The sequence below is a fragment of the Salvelinus sp. IW2-2015 genome, linkage group LG2 (assembly GCF_002910315.2).
Source record: "Salvelinus sp. IW2-2015 linkage group LG2, ASM291031v2, whole genome shotgun sequence".
Taxonomy (NCBI): Eukaryota; Metazoa; Chordata; class Actinopteri; order Salmoniformes; family Salmonidae; genus Salvelinus; species Salvelinus sp. IW2-2015.
Window position 1 is genome coordinate 12026027 of NC_036839.1, and position 20662 is coordinate 12046688.

Below are 20662 nucleotides of genomic sequence, written 5' to 3' on the forward strand. Positions count from 1 at the left end.
AAGGGAAGAAAAAAAGAAACATCAAACAGTTGGTTAGAAAAGTAATTGAATATTCATGTACGACATTATCATAATCAGAAAAGCAAGGTGGTGGGTGGATACCTGTAGCGTGGGTCATTGATGATCATTTTCATGGCTTGTTCCCAAGACGCATTGGATGAAACGCCCTGAAATTTTAAAAAGAAGATATTGAGCGTTAAGAGTTGACACTCAAATCAACTCAGCTGTACAATCTGCATTACAGCTCATATGTAGCAAACCTGTGTATGAGGGCAGCTTACGTTTCCATCAACAGCAAACAATACATTGTGTTGGGAGTAGCCTATGTATTGAATTTATGCACTCATGTACCAGACCTGGGTTCAAATACTATTTAAAATATCGCAATTACTTTAAAATATATTCAAAGGAAGTATTCAAATATATGTTATTTAAAAAGACAGGTAGTCTTTCAGTGTGGGCATTTCATCATTGTACTTGTGACATTAAAACTAGTTAAATATTTTAATGTATCTGGAAATATACTTGGAAGTATGACAGTATTTTCAAATACTTATTTCAAATACCTGGGTTAAATGTATGTATTTGTACTTGAGTCAGTGTATTTGGTTTTTACAAATAACCATTCAAATAAAAAGTACTTGTTTTGGGCTGTGTGTTTTAAAATACTTAAAGTTTTTTTAAATACCAGATACTCAAATATATATGTATTTGAACCCAGTTCTGCCATTTATGGGAACATGTATGCATGTGTAGCCTATCTAAAAGATGTAACAAGGAGTGGTGCTGAGATTCTCTGGCTTGTTCCAGCCAAGGCCATACATTTTCTTAAAGCTGCAATATGTAACTTTTGGGGCAAGACAACCAAATTTACATAGAAATCTGAGTCAGATCTGTAACTCTTATTGAAACCAAGTCTAAGAAGCGGTAGGTCTGTTCTGTGTGTTATATCTATGATTCCAGTTCTTAAGTTTAGTTTTTTTATAGTCACTTTTGTACACCAGCTTCAAACTAAAAATACAATATTTTTGTTATGGAAAATATATTTCAGTGGTTTAGATGGTACAATGATTTTATATACTATACTTGCTTGTTTTGTCATATAAACTGAAATTAGGCAAACTGTTACAATTTTAGCAACCAGGAAATGGCAGAGCGATTTCTGAATAGTGCATCTTTAATTACTAATAGATGCAGGGTTAAGAGGGGTTGAGTACCAATAATTTAAAGAAATGCCAAAGAGAGACAGCTTACGTAAGTGGCCTTTTTGCTTGCCTTTCTCCAGTAGAGCGAGTCATTCATCCATTATGAACAGATGATTTCTGGGCATGCATTTGCCTTGTCACAGTCCATGTCCCAAATGGCACCCTATTCCCTACAAAGTGCACTTGTCAAAAGTAGCACACTCTACAGGGAACAGGCTGCTATTTGAGACACAACCAGAGTTATTCTAACCCAGTGGAGCATGCCACTCTCCGCTGTCTTAATCCGGGCCCGTGCCTTCATCCAATAACGCTAATCATAAAGACGGAGTCATTAAGATCTCGCAGGGAAACGGTGAGAGCAATCTCAGAGGAGAGCTTTGTGTGCCAAATTAAAAAGACCTAAATATAGCTGTGCTGAGCCACCTCCTCGGTCAAAAACAACACATCCCCTGCCACAGCAACATGAGGCGTGGTGAGGATTAGCAATCATGCTAAAACCTGAGAGTGCTCACGATGAGCGAGACGGATTCAGTCCAGGAAGGCCATATTGGTAAACAATCTTTAGGTGGAGTCATTACAGCACTACGAGCACCTTATTATCAAACCGGATGAAAGTGGTTCTCAGACAAAAGTGTGTGCTTGAGGTTAATTTTGGTGGCTACCTAGGAGAGCTGCAACCGACTCAGTGGCCGTGTGGTTAGTGTCTGCCCTGAGATTGGAAGGTTGCGAGTTCAATCCCTGGCCGAGTCAAACCAAAGACTCAGCATTAAGCACTCAGCATTAAGGAGATAGATTGGGGGTAAGGCCCTGTGATAGACTAGTGTCCTGTACAAGTACACCCCCTGGACATCAAGCTGCCTCACGCTACAGAAACAGGAGCTAGGCTCCTGCCCTATGAGGCGTTCCAGCTCGCACAAGCTTCATTGACACACTTTGCCTTTATGAGCGAGATGTAATGTTCAGATTGTAAATTCCAATAATCATTGGGATGACACAAGCAGGAGTCCCAACTGAGCAGAAGGAGAGTAATGAAATCCCATATGGAATCCTCACCTTCTCCTTCAGGAGCTCTTTAAAGGCCTGCTTGGCCTCTTCTTTCGTGTTCCACTTGTATGTTTTCTTCACCAGCTCTGGCCTCTCGTCCTTTGAAGCGTCATTACTAAAAGGAGAGAAAGGAAGAAAAATATGAATACTGCACCAAGGTTTTTGGTAGTCCGATGGTGTGTGTTCTTTTTTTAGAGATACATTTTTCTGGGTATTTTGAAGTTTTATTGGCAGATCTAGATTACAATATGAGATGGGGAGATAGGTAAAGGGAAACTTTACAGAAAGTGAATGGTTGAACAGCACATACCATCAGTGCCAGGCGCTGGTCTGGTGGTAGTGTGCCACCCATGGACCACATATTCCCCCATTCCACTAGACCAGCCCCTGGCACTGATGGTATGTGTTCTGATAATGTAGGTTGCCCCACTGACAGGAGAAGCTGATGTTTACCATAGGTTTGTACATTAGGGTCAGTGCCTTTACTACAGTCGGGTGATATTCCTGGTGAGTTCACTGTAAGCCCATGCTGTGGGCCTCTCTATACTATCTGGGGGTAAATGGGCTGTCTGTAGTACCTGGCTGAGGCCTCCATGCCGACCGCTTCTTCTGTGGAGTTCACAGGCGCCTCAGCGCTGACCTCCGCTACATGCATGGGCACCTGGGACATCTGTTCCTCCAAAACTGTTGTAATCGGCATCATGACCGGCATTTCCATCATCATGGTCGCCATGACAGCAGCGCTGTCAGGCTGAAGGGTAGGGGCGATTACAGCGCAAGGAGCGCCTACCTCCGATGTCCTGCAATCAGTTCAGTTAGTGATGGAGGACCATGATAGTGCATTCCCCATGATGCTTTTTATTATAACAGGAGTGCCTCTTCAAATGTCACAATAATTAGGCCATTCCATTCTAATAGAACCATAAATAACAGATCAAAAGGAAATGTTTTTGATCATTTGATTAAGTTAATGTGTTCCATCATCTACAAAGATATTTTTTATTTTAGGTAATATAAAGTAAAATGGCTTTGGCAATAAAGTCTGTAGAGTAGGGTTGGGCGGTATCCAGATGTTCATACCGTTCCTGTACCACACCGGGTAGACGGTATTACAGGCAGTGCACGCACACAAGGGTCGCTATTTCCATCCCCCCCAAAAAACTATGTTAGGCAGCAGGGATCTTGATCCAGAGGGGGATTGACTGTCTCTGCTGTAACCAAGAAGTTTGATCTTGCAAGCTAACCACTTAACTAGCAAGTTAGCAAACCAAATGCATAGCTGAAGCCCTGAGCTGGAGATAATTTATTTGCCACATAGCTTATAGTTAGTTATAAGCTCTGGGGCAGGCGGACGGAGGGGTCAAGTCGCGGGAAGGACGCAATATCTGGACTGTAGTGACACACATTGGTTATGATTTAGTGCTTAGACTAGGCTGTATGTAATTATTCTCATTTACATAGTTACAAAAGCCATAAACAACATTATTAAATCCCTGTTAAGAATAAACACTAGTTCTGTTGTTTTCCTTGGTAAAAGAAAGTCAGTCACACGGAGTACACAACAGCGGTCCAGAGCAGAGCTCCCAGCCTACCTCATTGAAGATGCCATCGGAGGAAACGATGACCCACCTAGAATGGTGGAGGAAATGAGGATCGCTTTCCAGTCATGGCCAACGTCGCCCATAATACTTATGCAGCTGTGCAACAAGCACTCCGTCTGAACGCGTTTTCAGTACAGCAGGAAATATTGTCACTCTACTCCCAAGTCTTTAGGTAGGCCTAACACAGGAAAAAAAATAAAACTAGACCTAGACTACAGTTCAAAAGTTGGGGGTCACTTAGAAATGTCCTTGTTTTTTAAAAGAAAAGCAAAAAAAAATTCTCCATTAAAATAACATCAAATTGATCAGAAAGTGTAGACATTGTTAATGTTGTAAATGACTATTGTAGTGGGAAATGGCAGATTTTTTATGGAATATCTACATAGGTATACAGAGGTCCATTATCAGCAACCATCACTCCGGTGTTCCAATGGCACGTTGTGTTAGCTAATCCAAGTATATCATTTAAAAAGGCTAATTGATCATTAGAAAAACGTTTTGCAATTATGTTAGCACAGCTGAAACTGTTGTCCTGATTAAAGAAGCAATAAAACTGGCCTTCTTTAGACTAGATGAGTATCTGGAGCATCAGCATTTGTGGGTTCGATAACAGGCTCAAAATGGCCAGAAACAAAGAACTTTCTTCTGAAACTCGTCAGTCTATTCTTGTTCTGAGAAATTAAGGCTTTTCCACGCGAGAAATTGCCAAGAAACTGAAGATCTCGTACAACGCTGTGTATTACTCCCTTCACAGAACAGCACAAACTGGCTCTACCCAGAATAGAAAGAGGAGTGGGAGGCCCCGGTGCACAACTGAGCAAGAGGACAAGTCCTCAACCGGCAGCTTCATTAAATAGTACCTGCAAAACACCAGTCTCAATGTCAAGAGAGAAGAGGTGACTCCGGGATGCTGGCCTTCAATCTTCTACAATAGTCATTTACAACATTAACAATGTCTACACTGTATTTCTGATCAATTGGATGTTTTTTTTATGGACAAAACAAAATGCTTCTCTCTCAAAAACAACATTTCTAAGTGACCCCAAATTTTTTAACGGTAGTGTAAATGGTTCCTCATTGTACTTTTAATTTAGTTTTAAATATAGCCTATTTTTTAAATCCAGACTTATTTGCACTGTTTGGTTATTTTCATACTTATTGTTTATTTTATAACTCGTATATTTAGGATTTTTACAATTTGATATAAAAGGCATCAGGATAATGGGTTTATTTGTTTTTAGCCTAAGCCAAGTTCATTCCCTTTTCAAGTTTTATCTGATTGATGTTGGCTTTGATAATACTGCACAATTTGTTAAGTAAGCTATTCAAAATTGTTTGTGAGACAACTGACACCGACTCATGATTCATTTATTTTGTATTCCCGCTTATTGAAAGCTCTGCTGCAGGAGCTTATGTAATGCCCTTTGCGCAATTCAAGGACATTAACAAACACTTATCAATAAATATATTCTAATATTGTCTAAGTATAACTTGTTGAAGTCAGGTGCTGCAAAGGAGGACCTAGAAAAACCGCAGTTGGCCCAGAACAAAACGGCATGTCTTGCTCTTCACTGTTATCAGAGGGTTAATATCAATACTATGCATGCCAGTCTCTCTTGGCTAAAAGTAGAGACTGATATTTATTTATAAAAAGAAGATGCGACCAATGTGTAGAAAATTCCAAATTGTTTGGATAATGAACTTACACACAGTACTGACACCCACTTACCCCACCAAGGGTCTTTCCACAGTCCCACGGTAAATTCAATGAATAAATCTTTATATAAAATGACCACATGTAAAGCCTATTTCTTATTACATTTTGAATTATACTCAACAAATAAAAGGTATTTGCATTTGGTACCTTGGGTCGAGTGTTAGCACCAACTCACGAAACCCCCATTTCTCTACCGTGTAAATTGCTATGTCTTTGCTAAGTTTTAACTGCAGCTGTTATCTCCTTTCATCTTCATGATTCTTTGCCATATGGTGTGCCGCGGGCAAAAGCCTCTTGCAACATCTGAGTCGGGGGTTTGTTTTGAGCACTCGACTACTTTTTGGGGTCTCATCCGTAGACTCTCTCCGTACTGTTTCACATGATTCTTGTGTAGGTGGTAAGAGAGGTTAGTGGTGTTTGAGCCTGTTGTCGGGACCGGCCTGCGGCATATTTGTCAGAGGACGGTTTTCTGGTCCGTGTCAGACTTTTCATACCCAAACCACGTCCATGCGACCGACGTAACTCCTCTTTTAGGTACATTCTCCGTGCTCTGTGTTGCAAATTGTGTTGCAAAGCGACATCCAATTGACCAAAAATATTGCCATAAAGAATGTGATTTGCGACACAACGAAATAAACGATAGAGCATAATATGAAAACATAGAAAAACGTCTATCGTCACACGATATAATAAAATACCAAAGTAATGTTTACCTCAACCTTTGTCAGTAAGGGTAGTAACCCTATGTTTGGTTTGCGAAGATGGATTTTCCAACGGCACAATCTATTTTGCCTACATTGGTAAAGTAAAGCAGAAACGTATTGGTTTGTTTCCGCTCTCATTATTACTATACTATGTTTTTATTTAGGCTATTTCACAAACAACTTTCTGATGTAGAACTTATTTAGGCCCATACATTCATTCAACGGTTGATAATTTAAATTGAATGGGGATTGGGGCGAAAAAGTGAAATTACGGATTTTAAAACTATAAACCTGACAACGGAGTGTCCCCTGCAAAACAGCATTTGGAAAAGAGGGGGGGGGGACACACGTTATCTGACATTTTGCACTGCTTTGGTGCTCTCCGTTGTCTACAATCTACAATGTATTAATAGTCTACCTACCACATATTTATTGAAAATGTAGGCTATGGCAAAAAGGGAATTGGCCATTTAGCATGTCGCGCGCTGCCCCGACTCCATTCCTATTCAAAGGCTAAACCATTGTTTGTGACATCACAATGCTGTCACCATCGACGATGGCTGTCAATCATCGTCGATATATGATGCTATCATAATATCGCCCAACCCTACTGTAGAGTAGTGGTAACAATAAGCAGCTCTTACCCATTCTCCTCGGCTTTTATCATGGCTAAAAGAGAGGATATACACCTGTTAACAATGTCTCGCAGGAAACTGAGGAACACATTTCATGTCTAAGAATGAATAGTGCAAAGATAAATTCATGCAAAGGAATGAGACTGATCCATGTAATTGTTTTTGAACGAAGACCCCCTGCTATTTACACTGGTCTAGAGGATGAGTAGATGCGATCCCTGGTCCTTCACAGTAGATTATAAAAGGATCATTAATGCACAGGCTCACCTTCCAGATCTTCAAGCTCTTTGGGTTTGGTCCACCGGGACTCCTTAGTCTGGGAGTTGTAGTAGTACGCCTTGCCATTGTCTGATTTATACTCCTTCCATGGGCATTTTGACAGCATTTGCTGCAAAGCACAAAGCAAAAATATGGCATGTCTACCAGACCTGGGTTCAAATACTATCAGGTATTTAAATTACTTTCAATACATTTCAAAACAAGTATTCAGATATTTGAAAACAGCATTTTAAAATACTTTCAAAACAATTCGTTATTTATTTATTTTTTTTATTTTTTTACAAATAACCATTGAAATACTTGAATAAAAGTACTTGCTTTGGGCTGTGTATTTGAAAATAAACAGAAAAAAGTATTTAAATAACATATACACGTATTTGAACCCAGGTATGGTCTAGACACGCTCCACAAATTGTGCCGGTGGCTAGAGCCTGGGAATGGCCTCTACTGTTAACGAGAAGATAGTTGGGGAGGAATAGTATTTGCGTTCCAAATGGTACCCTATTCCTTACGTAGCACACCATTTTTTTTTTTTTACAAGCCCTACGGGTGCACTATGAAGGGAAGTAATGAACTATAAAGGGAACAGGATGCCATTTAGGACACAGACATAGTGTGTGGGGAGGGATGGGTACGGGGGTTCAGTTTGTAAGGCCTTACTTCTGCAGGAGATTTCAAGTCGTCAGGCTTCTCCCAAGAAGACTGCTTGGTCTCTGTGTTGTAGTAGTAGGTCTTCCCATCCATAGACTTGTGTTCTGTCCACACAGACTTCTGAGGATGACAACCACACTTTGCCTTCACCACTCAACAACACTTGCAACAGGTAAATGAAGGGCTCTGTGATACAAATTCTACATTTGCATGGAAAGTACTAGATTTCAAACCATTAAATCAAGCAGTTTTTCATCCCCAAAAAATGTTTTCCATCTAAGGCTATAACAAAATTAAATGAAGTCTACATCTTTGCACAGAAAACAATTGGCCATCTGTGGTTAGGAAGAGTAAAGGCTTCCACTTAAAAATGTTCACTAACCTTCTTCGGTTGGTCATCCTGTGGCGTGCCATTTGTGGTACCCTGTTGAACATTACACATAGCAGGGTCGGTCATTATATACTGCTAGAGATCATTACATGAACTTATCCACAGAAATGAGGCTGTACTTACAACTGTTCCAGGCGCAGCAGTGACTGTAAAAACAAAAAACTGAAATTAGTGATTTTATGAATTCTAAGACAATAACAATAAAAGCTTTTTCTAAATTAAATAAATAAAACAGACCGATTCAAGCCTTACCAGTTGTGTCCACTCCAGGCTGCGGAAGAGATAATTTTATTAGTTAACAAAGATGATGACCTGAATTTGCTTCATTAACACAACACAAGCTTGTACCCTCGAGCGTCTAACACAAAGACAAAAATCTCTGTGGTCTTGATACATCAGAGTTGACAGGTGGAAGGTTTATTTGACAGCTTGCAGCTCTTAGTGCATATAGTTAAACAGCTGGCTGCTGTCGAAAGCAACACACAGACTGAAATGTAGCTTCCATAAATCACTCAACCATTTACTGGAGGGAGAAACCTGGAGTGTAAGGATGTGATGCTCCATTTAACAAGATGTTTTAAGTGGCAAAAAAAAAAGAAGTTGTTTTTCTTTGACTTTTCTCCAATTTAAGATTGAAATGATCTTGTCCCCGAAGCACTTTGAATGTCTACTGAGACACAAATTGTATTCATTTGAGCTACTCCACTCCAGATAGCATTCATCCAAAGCAAACTAACAGTGCCGTCAGAAAGTATTCAACCACCTTGATTTCCCCCCCACATTTTGTGTTACAGACTGAATTAAAATGGATTCAATTAGATTGTGTCACTGATCTACCTCAACATGGATATTTGTTATGACAATTTATTACAGATAAATAAAAAATGTAAAGCTGTAATGTCTTTTCCAGAAGCCCATTAAGTATTCAACCCCTTTGTTATGGAAAGCCTAAATAAGTTCAGCAGTAAATATTTACTTAACAAGTCACATAAGTTCCATGGTTAACTGAACCAGTATCTGGACAGAGGAGAAAATGAATGACAAATCTCCTCTAGCCCAGTTAGAAACCATTCATTTTCCCATAAGTTTTTTGTATTTAACCTTTATTTTGACAGGGAGACAATGCCGAGACCATGGTCTCTTTTCCAGAAGCCCTGTATAACACCACAATACACAGCAAAATAAACTCAGCAAAAAAAGAAATGTCCCTTTTTCAGGACCCTGTCTTTCAAAGATAATTAGTACAAATCCAAATAGCCTCAAAGATCATTTTAAAGGGTTTAAAACACTGTTTCCCATGCTTGTTCAATGAACCATAAACAATTAATGAACATGCACCTGTGGAACGGTCGTTAAGGCAATTAAGGTCAGTTATGAAAACTTAGGACACTAAAGAGGCCCTTCTACTGACTCTGAAAAACACACAAAAAAAGATGCCCAGTGTCCCTGCTCATCTGCGTGAACGTGGCTTAGGCATGCTGCAAGGAGGCACAAGGACTGCAGATGTGGCCAGGGCAATAAAATGCAATGTCTGTACTGTGAGACGCCTAAGACAGCGCTACAGGGAGACAGGACGGACAGCTGATGGTCCTCGCAGTTGCAGACCACGTGTAACAACACCTGTACAGGATCGGTACATCCGAACATCCCACATGTGGGACAGGTACAGGATGGCAACAACAGCCCGAGTTACACCAGGAACACACAATCCCTCCATCAGTGCTCAGACTGTCCGCAATAAGCTGAGAGAGGATGAAATGAGGGCTTGTAGGCATGTTGTAAGGCAACAACGTTGCCTATGGGCACAAACCCACCGTCGCTGGACCAGACAGAACTGACAAAAAGTGCTCTTCACTGACGAGTCGCGGTTTTGTCTCACCAGGGGTGATGGTCAGATTCATGTTTATCGTCGAAGGAATGAGCGTTACACCAAGGCCTGTACTCTGGAGCGGGATCGATTTGGAGGTAGAGGGTCCGTCATAGTCTGGGGTGGTGTGTCACAGCATCATCGGACTGAGCTTGTTGTCATTGCAGGCAATCTCAACGCTGTGCATTACAGGGAAGACATCCTCCTCCATGTGGTACCCTTCCTGCAGGCTCATCCTGACATGACCCTCCAGCATGACAATGCCACCAGCCATACTGCTCGTTGTCTGCGTGATTTCCTGCAAGAGAGGAATGTCAGTGTTCTGCCATGGCCAGCGAAGAGCCCGGATCTCAATCCCATTGAGCATGTCTGGGACCTGTTGGATCGGAGGGTGAGGGCTAGGGCCAGAGCCATTCCCCACAGAAATGTCCAGGAACTTGCAGGTGCCTTGGTGGAAGAGTGGGGTAACATCTCACAGTGAGAACTGGCAAATCTGGTGCAGTCAATGAGGAGGAGATGCACTGCAGTACTTAATGCAGCTGGTGGCCACACCAGATACTGACTGTTACTTTTGATTTTGACCCCATCTTTGTTCTGGGACACATTATTCCATTTCTGTTAGTTACATGACTTTGTCTCAGTTGTTGAATCTTGTTATGTTCATACAAATATTTACACGTTAAGATTGCTGAAAATAAACGCAGTTGACAGTGAGAGGACGTTTATTTTTTTGCTGAGTTTACAATAAACTACACATTTATATACACGGTATTATACACAACAATATGAAAATATGAAAAACATACCAAACCATAAAAATAGATTCTTCAGTAAAAGTCCCCTAACCACAGTCAAATGCTTTAGAGGCACCAATTCTTCAAATTTTAAAGTGTATTGTAGATCATTCCACACATAAAAGGTGCAATGAAATTAAAAGGCTGATTTGCTTAACTCTAAACACCAAAGAGATCTCCAGAGTTTACCAAACCTGTGAATGGGTATGATAACTTGTCAACTTTTATAATTGGTTTGATTAGACAGCTCAGCAAGCGTTATGTCAAAATATGTTCGTTACTCACCAAATATGGAGTTTCCCTGAGCAACTACCATAATTTACTGCTGTCACCTAGGGCTGTTGCGGTGACTATTACCGCCACACCGGGCGGTCACAAGTCATGAAGGCAGTCAAATTCCATCTGACCGTTTAGTCACGGTAATTAGACTTCTCCCAAGCTGATACTGCTGATGGTCATTAGCAGCGTACCAAACTTGCGAACTGCCTGGTACTCAGCACTCTATTGTCCCTCTAATCACTCGGACATCAATGCAAATCTAATCGAAAATCTAATCAAACACTTCACGAGAGCCCATGAGCTCATGTTGCTCAACATTTCTATAGGCTATGCAATTGCACGAGAAAACAGAGTGATATCCTCTTTTTACTAGAGGCCTCCATTAGCGTTCTTTCGGCTAGGCCAACTATATTTATATATTCCTAATATTAAGCACATTGCTTACAAAAGGAGTACAGCCTACCTGGCTGGCATGAAAACGAACCACGGGAAAAGCGTCCTCCATTCGCTATTTAAGTGCATAGATTACATGTATTTTTGTTTCGAGATAGATGTATGATAATGGTCCAATATAAATCAAAACAAGTCTGATGGGTGACAATATTATCCTATCACTTGTTAATTATATATTATCACTTGTGAATGATGCCCAGCGTAAGGCAAGAAACAATGCCTTTTGCAACTTTTTCGAATCATAGTCGCACACCTCATGTAGCCTAGCCCATATGTTTTGATAATGTTTTTATCACAACTAATGTGGCCAAATAACTTCATAAAATTAAGCACACTTTAAGGGGTGTAGAGCCTAACTGGCATACATAAGCAGCCCGCGAGTTTCAAGTTTGGGGAAGATAATTTACCATAAAAGTGCACCTTGATAATTTACATTTACATTTTACATTTAAGTCATTTAGCAGACGCTCTTATCCAGAGCGACTTACAAATTGGAAAGTTCATACATATTCATCCTGGTCCCCCCGTGGGAATAATTGATAATTTGATAATAAAAGCATTACATGCAGAATCACGTGGTCACTTTTGACAATGGTGTTTTCCCGCGAATGGAACATTTGCGCTTATAGCCTACTGCAGTGTGCGCATTGCTGCGCTTATATGAAGAAATAGCCTAATAGTTTATCAACATTTTAAGCTAAACGTTCTGATCTGTTACATCAGCCACATTGCGTTAAAAAAGGTTGATGCTAGTGGTTGTATTAAATTGGGAGCTATCGCATCCCACAACTGTCCCAAACTATGTTTGGAATATTTAATTCACGCACAGAATAGAATAGATCGACTTTTGTACTAAGGGGGATAGTAGATTGACAGAGCTAGAGCTCTTGCTGTTTGTTAGGTCTACTCATGTTGTTGGCTGATGAAAAGTAAATGAGGACAGCTCTTCCCATATCTTCAATATGCACCTCGGAATTGGATAAGGACGCGCACAGTTGCGTCCCAAATGTGTGTGTCTTCACTTGTAGCCCGTGAGAAAGACTCGATGACGTGATGGAGAGCCATGTGAGTGAGAGGTGCTTCGGAGCGCACAGCACTCAGGGAGAAGGGCACAATGGCCAATGGCTGCAAAAGGCCTACATTTTTATAGGGTGCATTATGGCCACACAAAGGGGATGCTTGTCAAATTTTGAATGAGAAACTGATGACGTGTGTACAGCCAGCACAAAAAACAAAGCAGCTTTTAAAAAAATATTTTTTCCCCCCCACATCATGCAGCCTTACAATGTATTTAAAAAATCACAACATATAGCCCAAAGTCTGTAAAACAACTAAAGTTACATTAATAATTAAATTAAGCAAATAGGAGTACCTATTTCTTTGTTAACTGCTAAACACAGAATAGCCGTATGTGCGCACTCTCTCAAATTGTTTGGAGAAAATATCCTTTCTATTTTATTAATCTTTGTTCAATTGTATTCTTCATACTATAAAATAATGCCACGGAATTCTAAGCAAATCTTGTCTGCTAAATGAACTAGTGTATCCCACAGCCATTTGGCATAGTCAGATCAGGACCTAACATAAGGACAACTCAGAGTATACTATTCTGTTCTTCTAGATAGACTACAGATGCTAAATGTGTTCATGTCAATTACCGTGAGACCGACAGTTATTTGCTTGACAATCACAGGCTGACGAAATTTCATGACTGCCACAGCTCGTCACGCCCAGTATGTACTTTAAAAAAGTCTAAATAAAAACAGAAGCAACAGAAAAAATGTATTGTCTGGAAATCTATGTATTGTTTTTACCAACAGTGCATGTTCCAAATCTACCTATCCGGAAAGGTCGCTGTAAAAACATACCCTATATTGTTTACTTACATTAAATATTATTATATTCCATGTAGCACGTGTCAAACAGGTTGATATGACGTTCATACGCTGTTGTAGGTGATAAAAATCTGTGCTTTTTTAGGATTCTGTACTGCTGCTAGATCAGCCGACATGCGAGTGGCAGTAATTCATGGTTTATTGGAGGTGTTGAAGAGGTGAATTTGGCGCACGCGCACTTGGTCAGAAACAATACTTTCTTTCCAGACAAATTCTCTCAGTTGCTCGTAAAATGTTATGTTGACCTTTTTTGGAAGTACATACCGGGTGTGAAGGTCAGTAAATGACGATAGTTGCTCACGGAAACTCCATATTTGGTGAGTAACAAACGCATTTTGACATAACGCTTGCAGAGCTGTCTATAACCTAAAATATCCTAAAACACAAGGCCAAATATAGACTGGTGTTTCTTACCAAGACGACATTGAATGTTCGACTTAAAAATCAGCTTGAAAATCTATGGCAAGACTTCAAAATAGCTGTCTAACAATGATCAACAACAAACTTGACAGAGCTTTAAGAGTTTTTAAAATAAAAATTTGCAAATATTGTGTGCAAAGCTTAGAAGACTCAGCTGGAATTTCTTCCAAAGGTGATTCTAACATTGAATCGGGGGTTGAATACTATACTTATCTAATCAAGATACATTAGTGTCATTATAAAAAAATACACATTATAATTTTTCTTCCATTTTGACAGAGTATTTTGTGCAGATTTAAATTAATTTCAATCCCACTTTGTAAATCAAAATGTGGAAAAAGTCAAGGGGGTTGAATACTTTCTAGTGCTGAGCGATTAGTGCTTTTTGAGATCGGTTTGGTGTCCGTTTGATTATGAAAAATACTTTGGCATTGTTGAATACTCGTTTTTGATTGGCTTGAAGGGCATTCTAGAGGGTGCATTATTTCCCTATATGCACAGTATATTAGCACGGTAGAATTCAATGTCAGAAGTATTACAATGTAAACGTACTTTTAATCCATCTGTCTGCATATTTCAAGACATATCATATGATTTCATATGTAGTGAGATACCCAATGTGCAGGACAAGTCTCTTCTTATCGCTCATCTTGAAAATAAATTATACTACAAACTTGGCACTTAATCAATCCACCATCATGAAAAAAAATCTAATGATTTATTATGGAAATAGCAGGCAGTGGGGATGGGGGGGTGTGAGCATGCAGGTCTGGGTAGATGAGATGTAGTCGTCGTTTATGTGCGTCTAAGTTATTGTTCGTATGTTTGTATATGGTGTAAAAAACATATATACACACAGAACATAACTATAAACAACATATAACAATTTCAAAGACTGTACTGAGTTACAGTTCAAATAAGGAAATCAGTCCATTGAAATAAATATATTAGGCTCTAATCTACGGATCTCCACCTTATTTTTTTTATTTTTTTATAGAGCTACACGATTCACATAGATGACCTATTTTGAAAACAAAACGGTAAATATCGCCGAAAAGTGGCGAGTTTGCATCTCTGTAAGAGAACGTGTACCTGTACAGTTCTATGAGGATTTTTTTTTTGCCTAATTAAGTTAAGTGTAGAATTATTATGGAGATGGGATGTACATGTTCAAGTTGTGTTGAATATTTAAATCCCTCTATATTGGTAGCCTATGTCTGTATTGGTAAGTGTTCCTATGCTTTGCCACGTTAGCTAATGGTGTCACTCCTGACAACCTGAGGGCTCTATTTTAAAAAGTGCAAAGCACAACATTGAGACAGTGGAGGAGGCAGGCGAGTGAGTTTACCGGTCCTGTTGGCTGCATCGCCGCGGCAGGCATGTGAGGGGGCATCATCATCCCGGGCATCATAGGTGGCATCATGCCTGGTATCTAATAAAAGAGCATCATGAAATATTCATTGGACCCGTTAATTTCACCCCCTGCCTGGCGCACTGGGTGCACGCTGGGTATTAATACACAGTGAGAGCAGCCATGGCAGGGTGAGAGCGACGAACTGAGTCTTATACAGTGCGAACGGAGCCACAGCTTGTGATCTGTGAAGCAGTGACGCTCCAATCTTCAGTTCTTCGCCGCCACCTGAGCCCCGTTTCTCAGGCAGGCAGCTGGATCATACACATCTCGGATCACACCTTTTTCATTTGGATAATGAGATCACACACTCCCCTCCGTATGCTTCTGGACAGTGAAGCTAACATTTGGAATTTGGCTCTATACTCCAGCATTTTGGATTTGATATCAAATGTTTCATACGAGGCGACAGTACAGAATGTCACCTTTTATTTGAGGCATACCAGGGCTCCGGACTTTTGCCTAATAGGAAGTGAATGGTGAATAATGTAGTCATTTTTTATTCACTTTTAGTAAAAAAATAAATGTTTGTGAACACTACTACATTAATGCCGATGCTACCATGATTATGGATAATAATGAATGAATCGTGAATGATGATGAGTGAGAAAGTTGAAGAAGCAAAGATCATACCCCCCCCCAAAAAATGCTTCCCTCCCCCATTATTGGTAATGGTGAGATGTTCGCATGTTTTGTTGTAGCCTCCAACTTTCTCACTCATCATTATTTATGATTTTTTACTTATTATTTTGGTTAAAGGCCCAGTGCGGTCAAAAATGTGATTGTCCTGTGTTACACACACACACACACATATATATATACATACATACATACATACATACATATATATATACACACATATATACATACATACACACATACAGTGGGGAGAACAAGTATTTGATACACTGCCGATTTTGCAGGTTTTCCTACTTACAAAGCATGTAGAGGTCTGTCATTTTTATCATAGGTACACTTCAACTGTGAGAGACGGAATCTAAAACAGAAATCCAGAAAATCACATTGTATGATTTTTAAGTAATTAATTTGCATTTTATTGCATGACATAAGTATTTGATCACCTACCAACCAGTAAGAATTCCGGCTCTCACAGACCTGTTTGTTTTCTTTAAGAAGCCCTCCTGTTCTCCACTCATTACCTGTATTAACTGCACCTGTTTGAACTCGTTACCTGTATAAAAGACACCTGTCCACACACTCAATCAAACAGACTCCAACCTCTCCACAATGGCCAAGACCAGAGAGCTGTGTAAGGACATCAGGGATAAATTGTAGACCTGTACAAGGCTGGGATGGGCTACAGGACAATAGCCAAGCAGCTTGGTGAGAAGGCAACAACTGTTGGCGCAATTATTAGAAAATGGAAGAAGTTCAAGATGACGGTCAATCACCCTCGGTCTGGGGCTCCATGCAAGATCTCACCTCGTGGGGCATCAATGATCATGAGGAAGGTGAGGGATCAGCCCAGAACTACACGGCAGGACCTGGTCAATGACCTGAAGAGAGCTGGGACCACAGTCTCAAAGAAAACCATTAGTAACACACTACGCCGTCATGGATTAAAATCCTGCAGCGCACGCAAGGTCCCCCTGCTCAAGCCAGCGCATGTCCAGGCCCGTCTGAAGTTTGCCAATGACCATCTGGATTGATCCAGAGGAGGAATGGGAGAAGGTCATGTGGTCTGATGAGACAAAAATAGAGCTTTTTGCTCTAAACTCCACTCGCCGTGTTTGGAGGAATAGAAGGATGAGTACAACCCCAAGAACACCATCCCAACCGTGAAGCATGGAGGTGGAAACATCATTCTTTGGGATGCTTTTCTGCAAAGGGGACAGGACGACTGCACCGTATTGAGGGGAGGATGGATGGGGCCATGTATCGCGAGATCTTGACCAACAACCTCCTTCCCTCAGTAAGAGCATTGAAGATGGGTCGTGGCTGGGTCTTCCAGCATGACACCGACCCGAAACACACGCCAGGGCAACTAAGGAGTGGCTCCGTAAGAAGCATCTCAAGGTCCTGGAGTGGCCTAGCCAGTCTCCAGACCTGAACCCAATAGAAAATCTTTGGAGGGAGCCGAAAGTCCGTATTGCCCAGCGACAGCCCCGAAACCTGAAGGATCTGGAGAAGGTCTGTATGGAGGAGTGGGCCAAAATCCCTGCTGCAGTGTGTGCAAACCTGGTCAAGAACTACAGGAAACGTATGATCTCTGTAATTGCAAACTAAGGTTTCTGTACCAAATATTCAGTTCTGCTTTTTTGATGTATCAAATACTTATGTCATGCAATAAAATACAAATTAATTACTTAAAAATCATACAATGTGATTTTCTGGATTTTTGTTTTAGATTCCTTCTCTCACAGTTGAAGTGTACCTATGATAAAAATTACAGACCTCTACATGCTTTGTAAGTAGGAAAACCTGCAAAATTGTCAGTGTATCAAATACTTGTTCTCCCCACTGTACATACATACACATATATATACATACATTATACATACACACGCACACACACACTATAAGGTAGGAATAATATGGTGAAATTGTGAAAATTATAATAATGCTCTTTTAGTGTAAAAGCTGTTTGAAAAGGCCACCTGACATTTCAACCTGCCTGGTGACATCATCAGGCAGTAAATTAGTTAATAGACCAATAAGAGAGTTCCCAACCTCTGTTCCATGATCATACTTTCACAGTATTATTCCAACCTCAGTGTGGAAGTATATATAAAGAATCAAATTTTTTACTGAACTGGGCCTTTAAATCCAAAATGCTGGAGTATAGAGCCACATTTTACATCACTGTCCAGATACATAAAGAGGGTAGTGTTAGTTTATATTGGCAGCAAATAGTACAAACCCAAGTGATTAGAATATTTTTGTGCCAACTCTTGGGAAAAGGTAGTGGTACTTAAAAACCATTGCTACACACTCCAAAGAGTCAACCAAAGCTAAGCTTCTGGTCCAACTCCAACATTGTACTTCCTGGGTCTCCGGCAAAATTCAATAGGCCTTACATTTAATTAAAATCTAATCACTACACGAGGCTACGCATTGGAGGACTAGGTTGTTGAGCGCTAAACTGAAAAATTCCAACAAATTACAAATGATTGATCGTTAAGGGTGTGGCCTGTTCTGTGACGACAAGTGATAATGACGTCTTAAAGCTTGATAGTCGGCTCACCTGTCCCATCGGTGGCATCATACCAGGTGGCATCATGCCAGGCGGCATGGGAGCCATGTTGGGAGGCCTCTGTCCCATGGGTGGAATTCCCATTGGTGGGTAATGAGGCGGCATTCCCGGTGGTCCCATCTAGACAGGTGAAAAAAATAGGAGAAACATGCTGTGAGATTCAACACTCAACGAGGCCCCATTTTGAGATGCCATTGGGAACACATAGAAGATACAAGTGTTTTCAAACACCAACTTACAAAAGGCGGTGGCATGCCTGAGGTTGGGACCCCAGCAAAAGGAGGTGCTTGGCTCTGGCCATTATTACCATCTGAAGACTGGACATGAATGAACAAGAGACCCCATTTATATAGTTACAGCTTGCACGTTAATATGGCTCACATATGTCCTGTACTAGGCCTAGTCCTAACGGAAAACGTTTTGCAACTTAAACGAGTTTGTATTAGACTAATTCAGGTATGTCCATCCCTGTCTTGCTTCCGGTTGGTTCCTATAGTAAACGGTTAGGCAGTTTTCGTCGCAAAACGGTTTGCAACATAATCTGACTGATGAATAAATACATGCTTAACTTCCCGCAGGCTGTAAAGTTTTTTTGCAACCAAATTTTGCTAATAACGGGCAGGCTATTTAGATAATACAGTTACCGCCATTGCTAGCAAACATAGCTACCATGAACTATTCAATACATTGACTAGCTAGCTGCTATTCTCGCGGAGTGTCAACGCCAACATATTGCTAGCTAATTGGATAACGTGATTTGTTCACACACGTAACTCCTCCACAAATAACATTACCCCTTTAACGCTTGTCTAACTGTTGCTAGGTACTGAAAAAGGATTCCCTACAGCAGTACGCTAACGTTAGCGAAGTAGCTGCAAACTAGCTGAGTAACGTTAACTGTTGGCTTAGCTAGCTACGCGCTACCTAGTTAGCAACAGTTGACGAAACACACCAAGCAAATTAAATATAGCTATGTTGGTTATCCCCTTTCATATAATTATTGTTTATGCCAAACACCTCATAAAGTATGATACTTAAATTAGCTAGTAGTTCAAAATATGGACATATTATCAATAAACTGTACTCACCATGTTGACTTCACGGAGAGCGTCCAGACCTGGCCACTCCACAATAACGTGCAATCTGATTGGTTAGTTTGCCTTTGAATGAAAGGGCAAAGGTGAACAACATTTTCTCAATACAATCTGCGCACAGATTGTAACTTGTAATTCTGATTTTTCGGAACTCGTGGATTCTTTAGACTGAACAACCCCATCTTTTTTCGACTGAATGTTTTCATAATATTCACATCTGAAATATATATTTTTTATAAACTAAAGTATCAGCTATCACATCATGTAAAGCATCAAGCCTTTACCGGTTTTAGGTGATGGAGTTTTTTCTTAGATGGTCAAGGACATCAACCACCTGAGCAACGGCCTGTTCGACCCCCTACCATCCATAAGGCGAGGTCAGTACAGCTGCATCAAAGCTGGGACCACGGGACTGAAAAACAGCTTCCATCTCAGGGTAATCAGACTGTTAAATAGCCATCACTAGCCGGCTACCACCCTGTTACTCAACCTTGCACCTAAGAGGCTGCTGCCCTAAATACAGTGCATTCGGAAAGTTTTCAGACCCCTTGACTTTTTCCTAATTTTGTTACGTTACAGCCTTATTCTAAAATTCCTAATCAATCTACAAACAATTCCCCATAATGACAAAACGAAAACAGTTTTTTTGAAATTTTTGCTTATTTATAAAAAATAAAAAAACGAAATACCTTATTTACATAAGTATTCAGACCCTTTGCTATGAGACTCGAAATTGAGCTCAGGTGCATCCTGTTTCCATTGATCTTACTTGAAAGGTTTCTACAACTTGATTGGAGTCCACCAGTGGTGAATTCAATTGATTGGACATGATTTGGAAAGGCACACACCTGTCTATATAAGGTACCACAGTTGACAGTGCATATCAGAGCAAAAACTGAGCCACGAGGACACGAGGAATTGTCCGTAGAGCTCTGAGACAGGATTGTGTCGAGGCACAGATCTGGGGAAGGGTACCAAAACATTTCTGCAGCATTGAAAGTCCCCAAG

At 40.5% G+C, this 20662-nt stretch overlaps 1 protein-coding gene across 4 annotated transcripts in view; it reads right to left on the reverse strand.

The window, feature by feature from the left end:
* Positions 1-19733, reverse strand: part of LOC111974407 (pre-mRNA-processing factor 40 homolog A) — a 31667-nt gene extending 11934 nt beyond the window's left edge. For 3 of the 4 annotated variants that reach the window (XM_024002136.1, XM_024002131.1, XM_024002125.2), the window contains exons 1-13: positions 19649-19731; positions 18800-18877; positions 18552-18680; positions 15284-15367; positions 8480-8498; positions 8351-8373; positions 8219-8260; positions 7846-7956; positions 7174-7294; positions 6916-6940; positions 2828-3049; positions 2259-2364; positions 103-167 (exon numbers count right to left, since the gene is read on the reverse strand). In XM_024002136.1, coding sequence (XP_023857904.1) covers positions 103-167; positions 2259-2364; positions 2828-3049; positions 6916-6940; positions 7174-7294; positions 7846-7956; positions 8219-8260; positions 8351-8373; positions 8480-8498; positions 15284-15367; positions 18552-18680; positions 18800-18877; positions 19649-19651 — 1028 coding nt within the window. In that variant the 5' untranslated portion in view covers positions 19652-19731. Of the gene's footprint in view, positions 1-102; positions 168-2258; positions 2365-2827; positions 3050-6915; positions 6941-7173; positions 7295-7845; positions 7957-8218; positions 8261-8350; positions 8374-8479; positions 8499-15283; positions 15368-18551; positions 18681-18799; positions 18878-19648 lie in introns of all 4 variants that reach the window. The other variant, XM_024002148.1, reaches the window with a different exon arrangement.
* Positions 19734-20662: the final 929 nt, after the last annotated feature.